The following is an 18,045-nucleotide window of genomic DNA, read 5'->3' as shown; positions in this document are numbered from 1 at the left end:
AGGGAAAGAGGGCAGGATGGAGTGAGGTCAGTCTGTGATCGATTTACACTCTGCTTAATGCTGACTTGCTGATTTTCCTCATGGGCTCTGAATGACTTCTCCTCCTGCTCACACATAAATTACACAAACACACCGGACTGAAATTGAAACCAGTCTCAATTCTCACATCTCGAATAAAACAAACAGACTACGAAGAAGTGGAATCCAACAACAGCGAGTAATATCGCTATTCTTTTTAAACCATGCACTCACCAATTTTAATCGAATAAAAATAAAAAGACATGTAAATACAGTACATTATGTATCTGTTGAATTCTCAAATCCGATTGGACAGAAGGTGCTGATTCATTTTCTACACTATAACAGCAGCTTGGACGGTTTTTCTGCCTGCTATGGAGCACTTGCATGTGACGTCACAGCCGATCCAGATTGTGACAGACGCCATCTTGTCGGTCAAACGCCATATTTCCGCCTTCTACTTCTGCTTCTACTTCTACCTTTTCTTCTGGAAAACCCTACTATATACAATTCTACTACAACGGTTGCGGCTACAAGCTCTCCCTACCTGTGCACGTTTTTTATGTTTTTTGTGTGTATTTTTGCGTGTTGTTCGTCTGTACCGGACTTCAATATCCACTACAACCGTATGGACTTACTGGACATTGGTTTCCAGCAGAAAATGATGGTTTGTAGCGATTTCCATCGGATGCACAACATTCCGGATGAGAAAAAAAAAACCCATTCCGGACGAGATAACGAGACCAGCGGGGTCTCCGTGGATTGTTATTGGAAGCAAAGCTAAGGAGGCGGCGCCGGGAGAGGAAGCAAAAGCGAGGCTGTAGAGCCGGCCTGTTGACTAAGCTCAGAAAACAGCCACTCAAATCTCCACTGCTAAGCCTCTATCTCTCCAACGCCAGGTAAACAAGACGGACGATTTGGAATTACAGCTGGAATTACCTTATTCTATTCTATAATTGGCTGGTCAATGCTATACTCAATACTTAAGTGACTTACCCATCCAGTGAGGATCATTTTCTTGTTTACAAGATGCCACATCTGAGTCGCTGACAAATCCTGAATTTCTGTAAAGATAACTGTCCAGAGATTTATAAGCACGCAGTGCTTCACCACTGAACAGCGAGGGAAAGTTGATGAGGTAATTATACACGTCTGGGTATTCCGCTGGCAGTTCAATATCCACTGACACGGTCATGAAAACTCCGTCCAGTAAGCCATAAGGGTCACTAATCTGTAGGTCGTTTATTTTAGACATATATCTAGTTATCTGTTCATTAGAAAAATGAGCCGTGTAGTCCGTCGGTTGAAATTGATCCATTCTGTACACGAGTGCAGCAGTATTCAGCTGTGCTGTTGACCGACAAGATGGCGGCTGTGTACTTTCCGGTCACGTGACTGCAAGATCTCTATAAGGTTTATATTAATGTGCTTGTTTCTATAGTAACAACTTACACAATGACTTGTATGCCGGACACTCAGCAAGATCTAATAATAAACGTCAAAAATGTGTCATGTTTTTAACAAAGAAAAGCATATACAGTAATTAAATAACGTTGAGTGGTATATCAGGTATATATGGAATATACCACGAAAAAAAGCCAGCCAATATTATTATTATAATACATTAAAACACATTCCTTTCGGGTGTTCAACACATCATTCTCTTTCAAAATCCTCTCAAAATCGTCCATATTTCATGAAGCAAACCTGGCAGTCATGTTTGTTTACAAATGGTCACAGTCGCTCGCTAGCATGGAAGTTTTACATCTCCGATGTGTCTCTTTTCCAGTTTTTCAATGTCTGTTGGTATGTTTTTCTCTTGTAAATATGCATGAAGAATATCTAATGAAGTTTTGGAAGTCTTTCAGGAGTTCAACGTATCTTTCTCGTCAAACAAAGAAACGCTTCTGTGCATGCACATCAGAAAACATTCTCATTGGATATTCGGATCAGCTCAGACGTGTGACATCATGCTGTCTTGACAACCATGCAATATTGTAAACCATATTCAATGCTCATTCTCCATTAGGTAGAGTGACGTAATACATGTTGGATAAGTTAACAATATTGCATGCAGTCAAACCAAATGAATGAAACCAGCGAGAAGGGAATAGAACACGTTTTTATTCCATCGAAAAAGTCCCCTGTATGTATAATAATTGTTGATATGGTGATGGTTTCCATTAAGATCCGGCTATTTAACAGTATTGGAAGGAGTCTCCAGTTTCAGTGCTTTGTAATAGTCGGAGGAAGGTTTTCCTCCATGGTAAAGTCTTCAAGATTGATGTTTTTTGTCAAGAACAAATGTTCATAGCTGAAGGCTAAAGGATGTTCTACAAGATTAAATGTAACTGTAAATAGATTAAAAAAAAGTATGGCATATTTTTTTTAATTAATGCAAATGTGCCATTGTTGGCAAATTTGCTGTGGTAAAAATGAAGTAAAACACTTTGAGACTTGCTGTTGTAATATGCCATGAGACATCCCTGGTGAAAAATAAATGTACTTTATTGTATTTAAAGTATATTCATATTTTCAATAGTATATTGAAAATGTACTTACACAAATTGTACATTTTGTAAGTATATAAAAAGTATACTAACATCACGCTTTCACGCTAACACTTTTAACACACTTTAAAATAATTAGACTATACAACCCCGATTCCAAAAAAGTTGGGACAAAGTACAAATTGTTAATAAAAACGGAATACAATAATTTACAAATCTCAAAAACTGATATTGTATTCACAATAGAACATAGACAGCATATCAGATGTCGAAAGTGAGACATTTTGAAATTTCATGCCAAATATTAGCTCATTTGAAATTTCATGACAGCAACACATCTCAAAAAAGTTGGGACGGGGCAATAAGAGGCTGGAAAAGTTAAAGGTACAAAAAAGGAACAGCTGGAGGACCAAATTGCAACTCATTAGGTCAATTGGCAATAGGTCATTAACATGACTGGGTATAAAAAGAGCATCTTGGAGTGGCAGCGGCTCTCAGAAATAAAGATGGGAAGAGGATCACCAATCCCCCTAATTCTGCGCCGACAAATAGTGGAGCAATATCAGAAAGGAGTTCGACAGTGTAAAATTGCCAAGAGTTTGAACATATCATCATCTACAGTGCATAATATCATCAAAAGATTCAGAGAATCTGGAAGAATCTCTGTGCGTAAGGGTCAAGGCCGGAAAACCATACTGGGTGCCCGTGATCTTCGGGCCCTTAGACGGCACTGCATCACATACAGGCATGCTTCTGTATTGGAAATCACAAAATGGGCTCAGCAATATTTCCAGAGAACATGATCTGTGAACACAATTCACCGTGCCATCCGCCGTTGCCAGCTAAAACTCTATAGTTCAAAGAAGAAGCCGTATCTAAACATGATCCAGAAGCGCAGACGTCTTCTCTGGGCCAAGGCTCATTTAAAATGGACTGTGGCAAAGTGGAAAACTGTTCTGTGGTCAGACGAATCAAAATTTAAAGTTCTTTATGGAAATCAGGGACGCCGTGTCATTCGGACTAAAGAGGAGAAGGACGACCCAAGTTGTTATCAGCGCACAGTTCAGAAGCCTGCATCTCTGATGGTATGGGGTTGCATTAGTGCGTGTGGCATGGGCAGCTTACACATCTGGAAAGACACCATCAATGCTGAAAGGTATATCCAGGTTCTAGAGCAACATGTGCTCCCATCCAGACGACGTCTCTTTCAGGGAAGACCTTGCATTTTCCAACATGACAATGCCAAACCACATACTGCATCAATTACAGCATCATGGCTGCGTAGAAGAAGGGTCCGGGTACTGAACTGGCCAGCCTGCAGTCCAGATCTTTCACCCATAGAAAACATTTGGCGCATCATAAAACGGAAGATACGACAAAAAAGACCTAAGACAGTTGAGCAACTAGAATCCTACATTAGACAAGAATGGGTTAACATTCCTATCCCTAAACTTGAGCAACTTGTCTCCTCAGTCCCCAGACGTTTACAGACTGTTGTAAAGAGAAAAGGGGATGTCTCACAGTGGTAAACATGGCCTTGTCCCAACTTTTTTGAGATGTGTTGTTGTCATGAAATTTAAAATCACTTAATTTTTCTCTTTAAATGATACATTTTCTCAATTTCATTCATCTCATTATCTCTAGCCGCTTTATCCTTCTACAGGGTCGCAGGCAAGCTGGAGCCTATCCCAGCTGACTACGGGCGAAAGGCGGGGTACACCCTGGACAAGTCGCCAGGTTATCACAGGGCTGACACATAGACACAGACAACCATTCACACTCACATTCACACCTACGGTCAATTTAGAGTCACCAGTTAACCTAACCTGCATGTCTTTGGACTGTGGGGGAAACCGGAGCACCCGGAGGAAACCCACGCGGACACGGGGAGAACATGCAAACTCCACACAGAAGGGCCCTCGCCGGCCCCGGGGCTCGAACCCAGGACCTTCTTGCTGTGAGGCGACAGCGCTAACCACTACACCACCGTGCCGCCCATTTTCTCAATTTAAACATTTAATATGTCATCTATGTTCTATTCTGAATAAAATATGGAATTTTGAAACTTCCACATCATTGCATTCCGTTTTTATTTACAATTTGTATTTTGTCCCAACTTTTTTGGAATCGGGGTTGTATTACACTTTATAGAAATATATTATACTAAAATATACTTTAAGTGAAAGTTATGTGTAATTTAGCACATAAAAGTACACTAAATACACTTAAAGTTGCACTTTTCTACAATTTAATTACAATTAAAACATATTTAGTACAAAATTAGTTATTCCAAAATAGCATGCCTCAAGTTAACTAATCATAAACACACTTGAAGTATATTGATGATTAGTGTGGCTTCAAGTACACAAAAGTATGCTAAGTTTTAGTACACTTAGCACATTTATTTTTCACCAGGGATTATTGCCCTGGAGTTGATTATTTTTCTATAGTGGTATGTCCCTTATTGTTTTATTCCACAGCAGTTTGCCAGTCACGGTGGTGTAGTGGTTAGCGCTGTCGCCTCACAGCAAGAAGGTTCTGTGTTCGAGCCCCGTGGCCGGCGAGGGCCTTTCTGTGCGGAGTTTGCATGTTCTCCCCGTGTCCGCGTGGGTTTCCTCCGGGTGCTCCGGTTTCCCCCACAGTCCAAAGACATGCAGGTTAGGTTAACTGGTGACTCTAAAATTGAGCGTAGGTGTGAATGTGAGTGTGAATGGTTGTCTGTGTCTATGTGTCAGCCCTGTGATGACCTGGCGACTTGTCCAGGGTGTACCCCGCCTTTCGCCCGTAGTCAGCTGGGATAGGCTCCAGCTTGCCTGCGACCCTGTAGAAGGATGAAGCGGCTAGAGATAATGAGATGAGATGAGTTTGCCAGTGATTGCACATTTTCATTCCTTCTATGAAGACAGTTGTGTATATATGAGCATCAGAAGCACAAGGTGTTGGTGGAGGGTCGCAGGTTCATCAGTCCACAGATTCACACAGGTGTGTGTGTGTGTGTGTGTGTGTGTGTAGGTTGGAATGGAGAGGTGAGAAGATGCACAAATGTTACAGCCGTCTGCCTTCCTTGCTCGGGCCACACCTGCCACTGCGTCTCTTTGGGCTTTATTAAGCCACTTCTCTGCAACTCAGCCATCATAAAATTTACAGTTAGATCATGTTGATTTAATTCACCATAGTGTGAATTTTGACCAAATTCCCAGAGTATTAGGAACTCTGGGATGATAAGTCAGTACAGTACTCAAAGTCATTATACAGCTAGAACAAATCTTGGTGCAAATGAAACATTGTTCGATTCATAATTAAGTGCTCCCCCTTCCTCTGCTTGTGTAAAATATATGACCTTATGAGCTGAGATACATGTTTGCACACATAGCGATAACTGATATGTTTTTAAATCTATGGATTTTGAATGTTATTTTTAAAAATTATCAGAGTTTTAAAATTCTGGTCTCTCAGAGAGCATTTCTTTTCTTTGTACACTTTTTTGACACTAGGCGGCACTGTTTGTAATTTTTAAATATTCTAATTAGAGCTGAGTGTTGTGAATGCGTGTCTGTCTGTCTGTCTGTCTCTGTGTATGTGTGTGTGTTTGTGTCTGGCTGGCTGTCTCTCTCTCTGCGTGTGTGTGTGTTCACGTCTGTCTGTCTGTCTCTCTCTGTGTATGTGTGTGTGTGTGTGTTCACGTCTGTCTGTCTCTGTGTGTGCACGCACGTCTCTCTGTATGTGTGTGTGTGTCTGTCTCTCTCTCTCTCTCTGTATGTGTGTGTGTGTCTCTCTCTCTCTCTCTCTCTCTCTCTCTGTATGTGTGTGTTCGCATCTGTGTGTGTGTGTGTGTGTGTGTGTTCACGTCTCTCTCTCTCTCTCTGTTTGTAAATTATCCACAATAGGCAACAGGTGAAAGGCGAAGCTCTTGTAATGGTAAAGACTTTGGTGTCTCTGTAGGACAGGACCTGTGGTGTGTGTGTGTGTGTGTGTATGTGAGGCTGATGTGTTCATGTTATAAAGTCACTTTACTGCCAAAGCAAAACACACACACACACAATATAAATTAATTGAAATAAATAACAAACAAAAAACAGGAAGTACTGAAACAATACAATCCCCTAATCTCTGAAACCACACAGACAGCAGGGTTTCCCTGCAACAAGATGAGCTGTATTTCCTCATTGTCTCTTATCTGGCTCTATTGTCTCAAAAATAATCTTTCTTCTCTTCTAAACTTCTCGGTCTCAGTGTCACAGTCTCTCACAGCGTCTCTGCCTCTGTCTCAGATGATCTGTGTGAGCTGAAGGCCGAGATCCCAGGTTTGAGTGACGGACTGACTGATAAAGAGCGTGAATCCCTGGACGACAATGAAGAGAAGGAGGAGAAAGAGGTGGGGAATGGAGAGAAAGGCCTGCAGGAGGAGAAGGAGGTGAAGGAGGAGAAAGTGGGAGATGGAGAGCAAGATGAGAAGAGAGGAGTGGAAGAGGAGGAAGAACTGGAGGAACTGAGAGGACAGGTGGTTCAGCTGCTGTTGGAACTGGAGGAGGCAAGGGAGGTGTCCCAGAGGCATGAGGAGAGCTACAATGAGCTGCAGGGTATGTGTGTGTGTGATGAGCAGTACCCATGTTGTGTTTGTGATATCACTGCTGGGAGTTCCCAATCAACATGCTCAGCTGTCACTACCGTGTGTGACCAGCTGTCTCTCTCTCTCTCACACACACACACAGAGTCAGTTTTCTCACTCATTCTTTCTGTCTTCATGTCTCTGTAGGGCTTTTGGAGGACGAGCGCTTAGCCAGTGCCAATCAGGCCGAGAGCTTCACAAGACAGATCCAAAGGCTTCAAGGTATCTTAAGCCTGAACACATTTCATGACACTTGATATGCACCATGATGAACTATTGCTACATTACTGGCAGATGCTCTTATCCAGAATGACATACAACATACCCAGAGCAGCCTGGGGAGCAGTTGGGGGGTTAGGTGCCTTGCTCAAGGGCATTTCAACCATTCCTGCTGGTTCAGGGAATCGAACCAGTGACCTTTTGTTCCCAAAGCTGCTTCTCTAACCTTTAGGCCATGGCTTCCTTATTCTCTGAAATTATTGCCCTAGTAGACGAGGTAAAAACAAAGTACCCATGGAATAGAAGTGTCATTTAAGAGAATAGCATTTCAAAGCCATGTAAGACATCAATTTTGACTTTTTCTGGATTAACAAATGTTATAAAAATAAACAATGTGAACAGGAACAGTTGGTAAAATAATAAAAAATTAATATCCAGAAGCTACCGAGCTCCAACTATAAAACACTACAGTTAGTCAGCGTGCAAGTGTACTGATGTGTATCATGACATAATTCGTCATCATATTACTGATACATGTCCTCATATTTCTATCCCTTGTATTATACACACTAACACGAACAAGCTCTTTCAGCATCTTGGGTTGTAGTTAATAGCCATTTGGAGAGGTTTTCTATGACGTGTTGGTGGTTTGTGCTATTTGGACATGTTCTTTTGTGCCATTTGTACCTGTGTTTGGATAAACTTACACAGAATTTTAGTTGTTGCAGAAATTTTGGATGCTTATGGACAAGCTCTTCGGGCATCCCACAAAACAGGAATGGGATTGATATTTAACAGTTATTCCACTCAATCTCATCGTACATGAGCTGATAACCGACAAGGCGCATAGCACCGAGTTGGCTATAATCCACGTACGACGAGATTGATTGGAGTAACTGTTTTATTCTATCCACATTCACTGGATTTTGAGAAACAGAGCATTTTTATTTTTTACAAATTCAATAAATAAAAGCTTTATCCAAAACGTCCGACAAAATAATTTCTGCTTAGAATCAGGGCTTTGAACCAGAATTTTTTTCCTATTGGTTCGTTCCGAACAGAAACGGAATTTTAACGTTTCCGGTTTTGGGTTCCACCATTAAATAGACGTTCCTGAACCGGTTAGAACAAAAAAATTTCGTTCCCGGAACGGTTAATTACGTTCCCTGTCAGCTGTTTAACAAATGGCTATAAAATTATGTCTCTGTCTCATCCAGCTTAAGCCAAATGTAGGCTAATTCTATTACAACCTTCATTAAATAAGACAAGAAATAATTCAAAACAATTATTATTTCAAATGTTGGCGATTTGGATTCTCAGTATGTCTTCCCATCTACACAAACAGAAAAAGTGCCAAAAATGAAAGATAATTCATTTAGTGTGTTCCCAAAGGCTAGTCAGGCCCTATAGAGGGCTACCGCATGACGTCACCGCGCCGCGAGAGTTTGTTAGGTGCCATATTGGAAGACCAAGTACACATCTATGCAAGTACATACATACATAAAACAAACTACACCTGAAATGTAGCCAGGGCCGGTTCTGCCCTAATCTGGACCCGGGTGCAACATCGCGCAAACCCCCCCCCCCCCAAAAAAAAATAAAAAATACAGTCTAAATCAGGACAATCATCACATAACTATAACTATAAACATTTTATATCAACTATTTTAACTAAATGGGCTATAATAAATAAGCCTGCAGGCAGCCACGGCGGGCTGCCTCAGAAAAGTAACCATTCAATGACACAACTGAAAGCCTGCAGCCACGGCGGGCTGCCTCAGAAAAGTAACCATTTGTCCTACCTTAAAACTCGTTTTGCATTTTCTGCCTCCTTTTTTGTATTTTCGACCCTCCGTTTATTTTCTTTCCTTTTCTGAAAACCCGATTTGTGTCCAGACATTTTGTTCTGCTACCAACGAACTAACTCGTCAGGTCTCGTCTCTCGAGCCCGCGATGATTCCCGTGGGAAGGGCAACAACTGATACATTTTTACAAACAGCCAATAGGGAGGTTGCAACGTTCAGGCTCTCCTTTGCTCAGACACTCAGTAACGCACTTACTATCACATGGAGACATGATAGTAGTTCACCTTCCTGCTCTCTCCATTCAGTCAGCGAACGTCACACAGGAGGTGAACCCCAGCGGGTCATAGAAACTTGCGCAGGAGAAGAATGACTTTTTCATTTGTAGGCTACGGAAACTTTGAGGAACGAAATAAAAACCGGTATTAACCGGTTACCATTATTTTTAATAAGCGTTTCTGTTCCGGAACATAAAAAATAATAAAGTTTCTGGTTTCGTTTCTGTTCCATGTGAAATAGAAAAAGTTCCTGGTTTTCGTTTTCATTCCTTGAACCGGTTCAAAGCCCTGCTTAGAATGTAAACAAACTGCTGAAATGACAGGAGCAGTTTGTGAAAAATGCGATAATTCTTGAAAAATAAAAAAAGATATGTTCTTACCATCAAATACTTTTATTCCATATTTTGTTTCCTTTTTTTTTTGTATTTTAGGGGTTTTGTTTTCAAGTAGACTTTTTATTTCATCTTCAGTTGGTTCAGCAACATGCTCCGCCATTTTGTTTTTCCTCTATTCATGGTATATGAGCTGATAGCCTAGTAGTAGAGTAGCCAATCAGAGCACACAATTGCTCATATCCAGTGAATGTGGATAGAATAAAAGCATTCACTTTGAAGATATGTGTGTGAATGGAAAAAAACAACAACCTTTTTGGAACTTTTCTCTGATAGATCTTATGAAAAACTGCAAATTCAAGATTACAGACAGCCCAGAACTTTACTAAATGTACCCAAAATACTGTCGGCACATACCTTCATGTGTTTTGGCCCTCCAGTTTCTGATTTCTGGAGTAAAGTGGCCAAGGGTCTGGAAAAAATTCTGTAATTTCCAATTCCAAAACACTCTACTTTGTTATTATTTAATGACGGTTCTGCCTTTAGGGATAACACCAGGTTAATCCTTAGGAAGATCATATTTGCAGGTTTAACTGCTGCCAAGAAGACTATAATACACTCATGGTTTTCTCCTGAGCCTCCGTCGATTACAGAATGGCTGAATCATGTCAGGGATTTTGCCCTTATAGAAAGATCTTTGACCGTGATTCATAAGATCTGGGAATCCTCTGTAGAGGTTTGGGATGGCCTCACTGGTTCTCTTTCAGACCCACAGCTTCTCGCATAACTATAACTTTTGATAAAAGAATTTGATATTATTAGAAAATCTATACACAGTCTGCCCATTATTCTTACCTGGTAAGCTTATTTTAGGTAATGTATAGTGTTGTGTTAGGATTGATGGAGGTGTGGTGAAGTTAGGATCCAAGAGCCGAACACAGACAGTAATCTAATAAATAATATGATTTAATTCAGGGAAGAAAGGGCGTGGCAAAAAGGTAAACAAACAGGACAAAAAACAAATGGCAAAAATAGTCAGGACAAAATGAGACAAACAACTTGACAAAAACACGAGACAGGCAAATGCTAGTGCAAAAAAACATGAACAAGAAAAGACCCTTAGTGCAAGAAACCATGAACAAGTCACTGCAGAGCAAAACAATCACTACGTTCAGACTGCAACCTGAAACGACCCATATCCGATTTGTTGTGAAATCCGATTTTTTTGTTAGGCCGTTCACATTACCAATTATATGAGACTTGTATGCGATCTCCAATATGAACAGAAAACGACCCAAAAGTGTCCCGCATGCGCAAATTGACACGTAATAAGCACATCGTGTGCTGTGTGTGTGAGTGAGTGAGAGTGTCTCTGTGTGAGAGGTTGTGTGTATGTGTGTGTGTGTGTGAGAATGAGAGTGTCTCTGTGTGAGAGAGAGGGTGTGTGTGTGAGTGAGTGGGGCCGTGGCAGCAACCTCCGTTCAAAGATTGATTGATTGATTGATTGATTGAAGTGCGCATGCTCTCTACATAAACACTGTCTAGTGCAGACATCCCAAGTCTCCCGGAAGTTCCGGGAGTCTCCCGCATATTGAGAGTGGCTCCCTGATGCCTGCAAATTGGAGAATATCTCCCAGAATCTAGGGCAAGTGAGCAAGCGCGTGCACGCGAAACATTAATGTCTGCATCGCGCATATGACGGAGTGCGCGAGGGAGTGCGAGAGAGACTGTGTGTGCGCCTGTTCATGTAGCGCATTATGTCGTTGTTGTTTTCCACCAAAGAGGCGGGATTAGCCAACGCAGAATAGTGACGTTTGTCTCTTGTTGATGACGTGTAGGTCGCATGAATGAGACCTGTCCGGTCAGACTGCAGTCGCATGTGAAAATAACGGATATGAATCGGAATTAGGACCACATATCCAAGCAGCCTGGGTCGCATGTGAAAAAATCGGATCTGTGTCGTTCAGATTGTCAATAACAAATCGGATACAGGTCGCATATGGGCAAAAAAATCGGATATGGGTCGTTTCAGGGTGCAGTCTGAACGTAGTCCATGAGAAGCAAGAGAGGCACAGAAACGGCGAGAGAAGCAAACGAGACGTTCTGGCAAAGTCTGAGTCTGAAAACAGCTTATTTATACACAGCAGTGAAAACCAGGATGTGAATACGGGTGAGAAGGAATTCCTGTCTCGGATCCAGATTGGCGCTGGCATGAGAGACCATACTCTCCGGAGTGGATGTCCAAAGAACTAGAGACTAGAGGTTTAAGCTGTGACACGTGGAACGTGGGGTGGATGCGTCGCATGGTGAGTGGTAGGGCCAGTCTGACAGAACATGGGTTGATTACCTTTTTGATGAGGAAGGGTCCTAGGTACCTGTGAGCCAGCTTGTGGGAGACGGTTCTGAGTGGCAGATGGCGTGTGGAGGGCATGACTCGTTGCCCCACCCAGTAAGTGGGCACCTTAGAGCGGTGTTTGTCGGCCTGCTTCTTGGATGCTAGGGCGGAGTGAATGAGTCTTCTCCAGGCCAATGCCCACATCCTTCTGCAGCAGTGTATGAAGGTCTGGGCAGAGGGTACGGCGACCTCCTCCTCTTGGTTGGGGAAGAGTGGTGGTTGGCAACCTTGGGAGCATTGGAAGGGTGAGAGACCTGTGGCAGATAAAGGAAGAGTGTTATGAGCTTACTTGATCCAGGGCAGGTACTTTTCCAAGAACTGGCATCCCTGGATGCCATGCACCTGAGTGCAACCTCCAAAGCCTGGTTCGCCTATTCTGCCTGGCCGTTGGTCTGTGGGTGGAAGCCTGAGGAGAGACTACAGGTGTCCCTGATGAGTTTGCAGAAAGCCCTCCAGAATTGCGCAGTGAACTAAGGACCCTGGTCAGAAACGATGTCAGTGGGCAGTCCATATAGATGGAAAATGTGCTGGATGAGTAGTTCAGTGGTTTCTTTGGCTGAGGGGAGCTTGGGCAGAGGGATGAAATGAACGGCCCTGGAGAAACGGTCAATGAGAATGCATGTGTTGCCACCTGAGTCGGGGAGTCCTGTGACAAAGTCCAGTGCCATGTGAGACCAAGGTTGATGTGGAGTCGGGAGGGGTCTTAGCAAGCCGGCAGGGGGTCAATTAGCTGTCTTGTTCTGGAAGCATGTGTCACAGGCTGCCATGAACTCCTGGATGTCCTCCTTGATGGATGGCCACCAAAAGCGCTGCTGAATGAGTGCCAGGGTTTGGGCAGCTCCCGGATGACAGGCCAGCTTGGAGCCATGACCCCACTGCAGCACCTGGGTATGCACAGGACCGGGAACAAACAGATGGTTAGGAGGAATGTTGTTGGGGTTACCTTCACTGGGGTCCTGCTCCAGGGCCTTCTGCACGAGCATCTTAACTTCTAGAATGGCGGCTCCCACCAGGCAACGTGGAGGAAGGATGGTCTCGAGCAGCTTAGACTCCTCTTGGTGGGAGGAGAACATCCTGGACAGGGCATCAGCTTTGCTGTTCTTGGAGCCTGGGTGGTAGGAAAGCGTGAAGTTGAACTGGGGGAATTAAGGTGTTTGGTGGACTTGAGATACTCCAGATTCTTATGGTCGGTCCAGACTAGGAACGGGAACTCCGACCCCTCAAGTCAGTACCTCCACTCCTCCAAGGCTAGTTTAACAGCCAGTAGTTCTCGGTCGCCGATGTCGTAATTCTGTTCAGCTTGGGATAGCCGGTGGGAGAAGAAGGAGCATAGGTGGACCTTGTCATCACTGGCCCTCTGGGAAAGTATAGCTCCAACCCCTGACTCAGAAGCGTTGACTTCGACAATAAACTGCTTGGTTGGATCGGGTATGGTGAGAATGGGTGCTGTGGTAAACCTGTGCTTGAGCGTGGAAAAGGCTTTCTCTGCTTCCTCCCACCACTTGAATTGGGTCTTGGTCGAGGTCAGGGCTGAGAGAGGTCCGGCTACCGTGCTGAAGTTGAGAATGAAGCGCCTGTAGAAGTTGGCGAATCCTAGGAAGCGCTGGAGCTCTCGTCTCGAAGATGGGGTGGGCCAATCAGCAACTGCCTCGAGCTTGAGGGGGTCCATCTGGATCCTTGCCGGGGAAATGATGAATCCCAGAAACAAGACAGAGCTCTGGTGAAATTCGCTCTTTTCTGCCTTGATGAACAACTTGTTCTCTAGCAGGCGCTGGAGGACCTGCCGGACGTGACCCCGATGTTCCTCCAGGGAGTGGGAGAAGATCAGGATGTCATCCAAGTACACAAAAACGAAGATGTTTAGGAAGTCCCTTAAGACGTCGTTAACGAGTGCCTGGAAGACTGCGGGCGCGTTGGTCAGGCCTAAAGGGACCACAAGGTACTCGTAGTGACCAGTGGTGGTGTTAAAGGCTGTCTTCCACTCGTCCCCCTCCCTGATCCTGACGAGATGGTATGCATTGCGTAGATCTAGCTTGGTGAATACTTTGGTTCGACATTCATCCCTGATTTTCTTCTTGAATATCAAATATGCACCTCTTACCATAATAATAATTACTGTTTATATACAATTGCAATTAATAGTGAATCATATGCTTTCTCATCTCATCTCATTATCTCTAGCCGCTTTATCCTGTTCTACAGGGTCGCAGGCAAGCTGGAGCCTATCCCAGCTGACTACGGGCGAAAGGCGGGGTACACCCTGGACAAGTCGCCAGGTCATCACAGGGCTGACACATAGACACAGACAACCATTCACACTCACATTCACACCTACGGTCAATTTAGAGTTACCAGTTAACCTAACCTGCATGTCTTTGGACTGTGGGGGAAACCGGAGCACCCGGAGGAAACCCACGCGGACACAGGGAGAACATGCAAACTCCACACAGAAAGGCCTTCGTCAGCCACGGGGCTCGAACCTGGACCTTCTTGCCGTGAGGCGACAGCGCTAACCACTACACCACCGTGCCACCCATATGCTTTCTTTTTCTGAAATATGTACAAGCCCACAGCACGTGTATACCCTCAGGATTTTCATTATTGCCTTTGTACACAAAACACAATTTCCCTTTTTTTTAATCAAATAACATGAACAACATATCATATTAACATTCAATTTCGATATCATTAATATAGTCCATTAATGGACAAAGTTTCTAGATGTTGATGAACGTTTTGTTTTCAATTATCGTTTGACCAGTAACTAATGAGCAAATGGGTCTAATCTGTCACTCTGTCCCTGGTGGAACCAAATATCTGTTCTGATTTATCAAGCCCATTTTCTAATTCATAACCCTGCCTGGAGTAAAGAATGCCTCCTCTGCTTCTGTAATGCTCTCTTTAAATCCACTGGACTATATCATATAACAGCAAAGAAATATTTGCCGCAGAAAATCAGACTTAATCCAATACCAAGAAAGGTTTTATACATGACCCTGATCTATACCTGTCCTAATCGAGGTTACATTTATGAGCAAGGGGATGAAGTGAAAGCTCAGGGTCAACACCCAACTTCCTGTCTCTATCTGATTGAGTAATAGTTCAACCGAGAAGTACTGTGTGTGTAAGGACTGGAGAAGCTAGAACCTTTGCCTAATAAAATGCTGTATCACAACTTCAAATCGCAGCTTGTTACCAAGAAACCACAAGACTCGTCTATTGTGAAGACTTTCCCATGGTGGAAAACCTCCGAAAAAATAATTACGAATAATTATGGAGAAATAGTTACGACTTTAGCTGTCTAGGCAGGACTTTCTGTCTTAGAATTTGTCCTCTGTCCTTCCTTTTTGAGGCGTCTTCTCTGAACTCTACTCCCCAAAATAACATACTTTAAGTTAAACATGTTTTTGACTGAATATATAATCAACATCAGATTCAGACTCATGGCTTCATGGCTGAACAGCAATTTAACATTATTCTGGTACTAAACCCCCATTGCCAAAATTCAGCTGTGATTCACATTAATGAAACTATTAGCATGGCTTTATTGTAGCGCTTCGGAAAAACTCAAACTGATTATGTAGTACATGCAGTACGTGTTGTCATCAATTTTGCTTTCGTGCCGTTTTCCAACACAGCTGTAGTATCAGTTAATTTCCTTAAAAGAGAACCAGGATCAGGTCCGAGGCGACTTAAAAGAAAAACAGGTTATTTTGACGACACACACTCAGCAGGGAATCTTTTATATGATCGTTTGTGTGTTTTTATGCATGTGTTTAAAGTATATGACTCTATACGACCAAACTTCTGCACTAAAGCAATGTTTTATTGAACACGATAACGAACAAGGACCTCAACCTATGTTTCCAATGGTTTATCAGCATTGTATGATTTGCCCATTTTTCTCCTCAGTTGTTCCATTCTCCCTTTCCTGTTCCTGCAGCCCAGCTGCGCTCTGTGCAGGAGGAGCTGGACAGCCTGGAGGAAGAAAAGGCCAGCGAGCTGTGGGAGGCCCAGGAGGAGCTGCGTGTGGCGCAGGAGGAGGTGCAGGAGCTCCAGCAGGCGGCTGAGGAGGCAGCAGCTGAACGGGAGAATGACATTGCGCTCCTGCAGGAGGAGCTGTGCAGGCTGCGGGCAGAGCTGGAGAGACTTCATAACACTACGCAGGAATATGAATTAGAGCTAACTACACTGCGCGCAGAGATCAGCATGAAGAACCAACACAGGGAGGAGCAGAAACAAACAAGCACAGAGGGTCAGTTACACTCCACTCGAGTATTATTCTAGACTGTACTGCGAATAATATTCAGTCATCAAAGACCAAAATAAAGAGCAAGCACTGGAGCATTACCACACTACTGTACTACTGAACTACCTTCTAGGGTACTATACAATGCTATACTACAATACATTACAATATTGAGTCATCAGCATAAACAGCAAGCACAGATAAGATGGTATATCTGGGATATACCATGAACTGACGTCACAATTTCAAGCTACAGTGGTGCTTGAAAGTTTGTGAACCCTTTAGAATTTTCTATATTTCTGAATATGACTGAAAACATCATCAGATTTTCACACAAGTCTTAAAAGTAGATAAAGAGAACCCAGTTAAACAAATGAGACAAAAATATTATACTTGATCATTTATTTATTGAGGAAAATGATCCAGTATTACATATCTGTGAGTGGCAAAAGTATGTGAACCTCTAGGATGAGCAGTTAATTTGAAGGTGAAATTAGAGTCAGGTGTTTTCAATCAATGGGATGCCAATCAGGTGTGAGTGGGCACCCTGTTTTATTTAAAGAACAGGGATCTATTAAAGTCTGATCTTCATAACACATGTTTGTGGAAGTGTATCATGGCACGAACAAAGGAGATTTCTGAGGACCTCAGAAAAAGCGTTGCTGATGTTCATCAGGCTGGAAAAGGTTATAAAACCATCTCTAAAGTGTTTGGACTCCACCAATCCACAGTCAGACAGATTGTGTACAAATGGAGGAAATTCAAGACCATTGTTACCCTCCCCAGGAGTGGTCGATCAACAAAGATCACTCCAAAAACAAGGCGTGTAATAGTCGGCGAGGTCACAAAGGACAAAGATAAATTCTAAGCAACTGAAGGCCTCTCTCACATTGGCTAATGTTAATGATCATGAGTCCACCATCAGGAGAACACTGAACAACAATGGTGTGCATGACAGGGTTGCAAGGGGAAAGCCACTGCTCTCCAAAAAGAACATTGCTGCTCGTCTGCAGTTTGCTAAAGATCACGTAGACAAGCCAGAAGGCTATTGGAAAAATGTTTTGTGGACAGATGAGACCAAAATAGAACGTTTTGGTTTAAATGAGAAGCGTTATGTTTGGAGAAAGGAAAACACTGCATTCCAGCATAAGAACCTCATCCCATCTGTGAAACATGATGGGATGAAGTTGTATCATGGTTTGGTTGTATCATGATGAATGGTGGTAGTATCATGGTTTGGGCCTGTTTTGCTGCATCTGGGCCAGGACAGCTTGCCATCATCGATGGAACAATGAATTCTGAATTATACCAGCGAATTCTAAAGGAAAATATCAGGACATCTGTCCATGAACTGAATCTCAAGAGAAGGTGGGTCATGCAGCAAGACAATGACCCTAAGCACACAAGTCATTCTACCAAAGAATGGTTAATGAAGAATAAAGTTAATGTTTTGGAATAGCCAAGTCAAAGTCCTGACCTTAATCCAATCGAAATGTTGTGGAAGGACCTGAAGCGAGCAGTTCATGTGAGGAAACCCACCAACATCCCAGAGTTGAAGCTGTTCTGTACGGAGGAATGGGCTAAAATTCCTCCAAGCCGGTGTGCAGGACTGATCAACAGTTACCGGAAACGT

The 18,045-nt window shown here is 43.1% G+C and overlaps 1 protein-coding gene across 4 annotated transcripts in view; it reads left to right on the top strand.

Moving 5' to 3' along the window:
• The window catches only part of ccdc136b (coiled-coil domain containing 136b), an 85,614-nt gene that overhangs the window by 23,991 nt on the left and 43,578 nt on the right, over nucleotides 1–18,045 (top strand). For all 4 annotated transcript variants that reach the window (XM_060903689.1, XM_060903691.1, XM_060903690.1 and 1 more), the window contains 3 exons: nucleotides 6,800–7,108; nucleotides 7,285–7,359; nucleotides 16,107–16,418. In XM_060903689.1, the coding sequence (XP_060759672.1) occupies nucleotides 6,800–7,108; nucleotides 7,285–7,359; nucleotides 16,107–16,418 (696 nt within the window). The remainder of the gene's footprint in view (nucleotides 1–6,799; nucleotides 7,109–7,284; nucleotides 7,360–16,106; nucleotides 16,419–18,045) is intronic.

This window comes from Neoarius graeffei, chromosome 21 (genome assembly GCF_027579695.1).
Source record: "Neoarius graeffei isolate fNeoGra1 chromosome 21, fNeoGra1.pri, whole genome shotgun sequence".
Classification (NCBI taxonomy): domain Eukaryota; kingdom Metazoa; phylum Chordata; class Actinopteri; order Siluriformes; family Ariidae; genus Neoarius; species Neoarius graeffei.
Note: the sequence above shows the minus strand (reverse complement) of the source record. Positions and strands in the feature narration are given on the sequence as shown.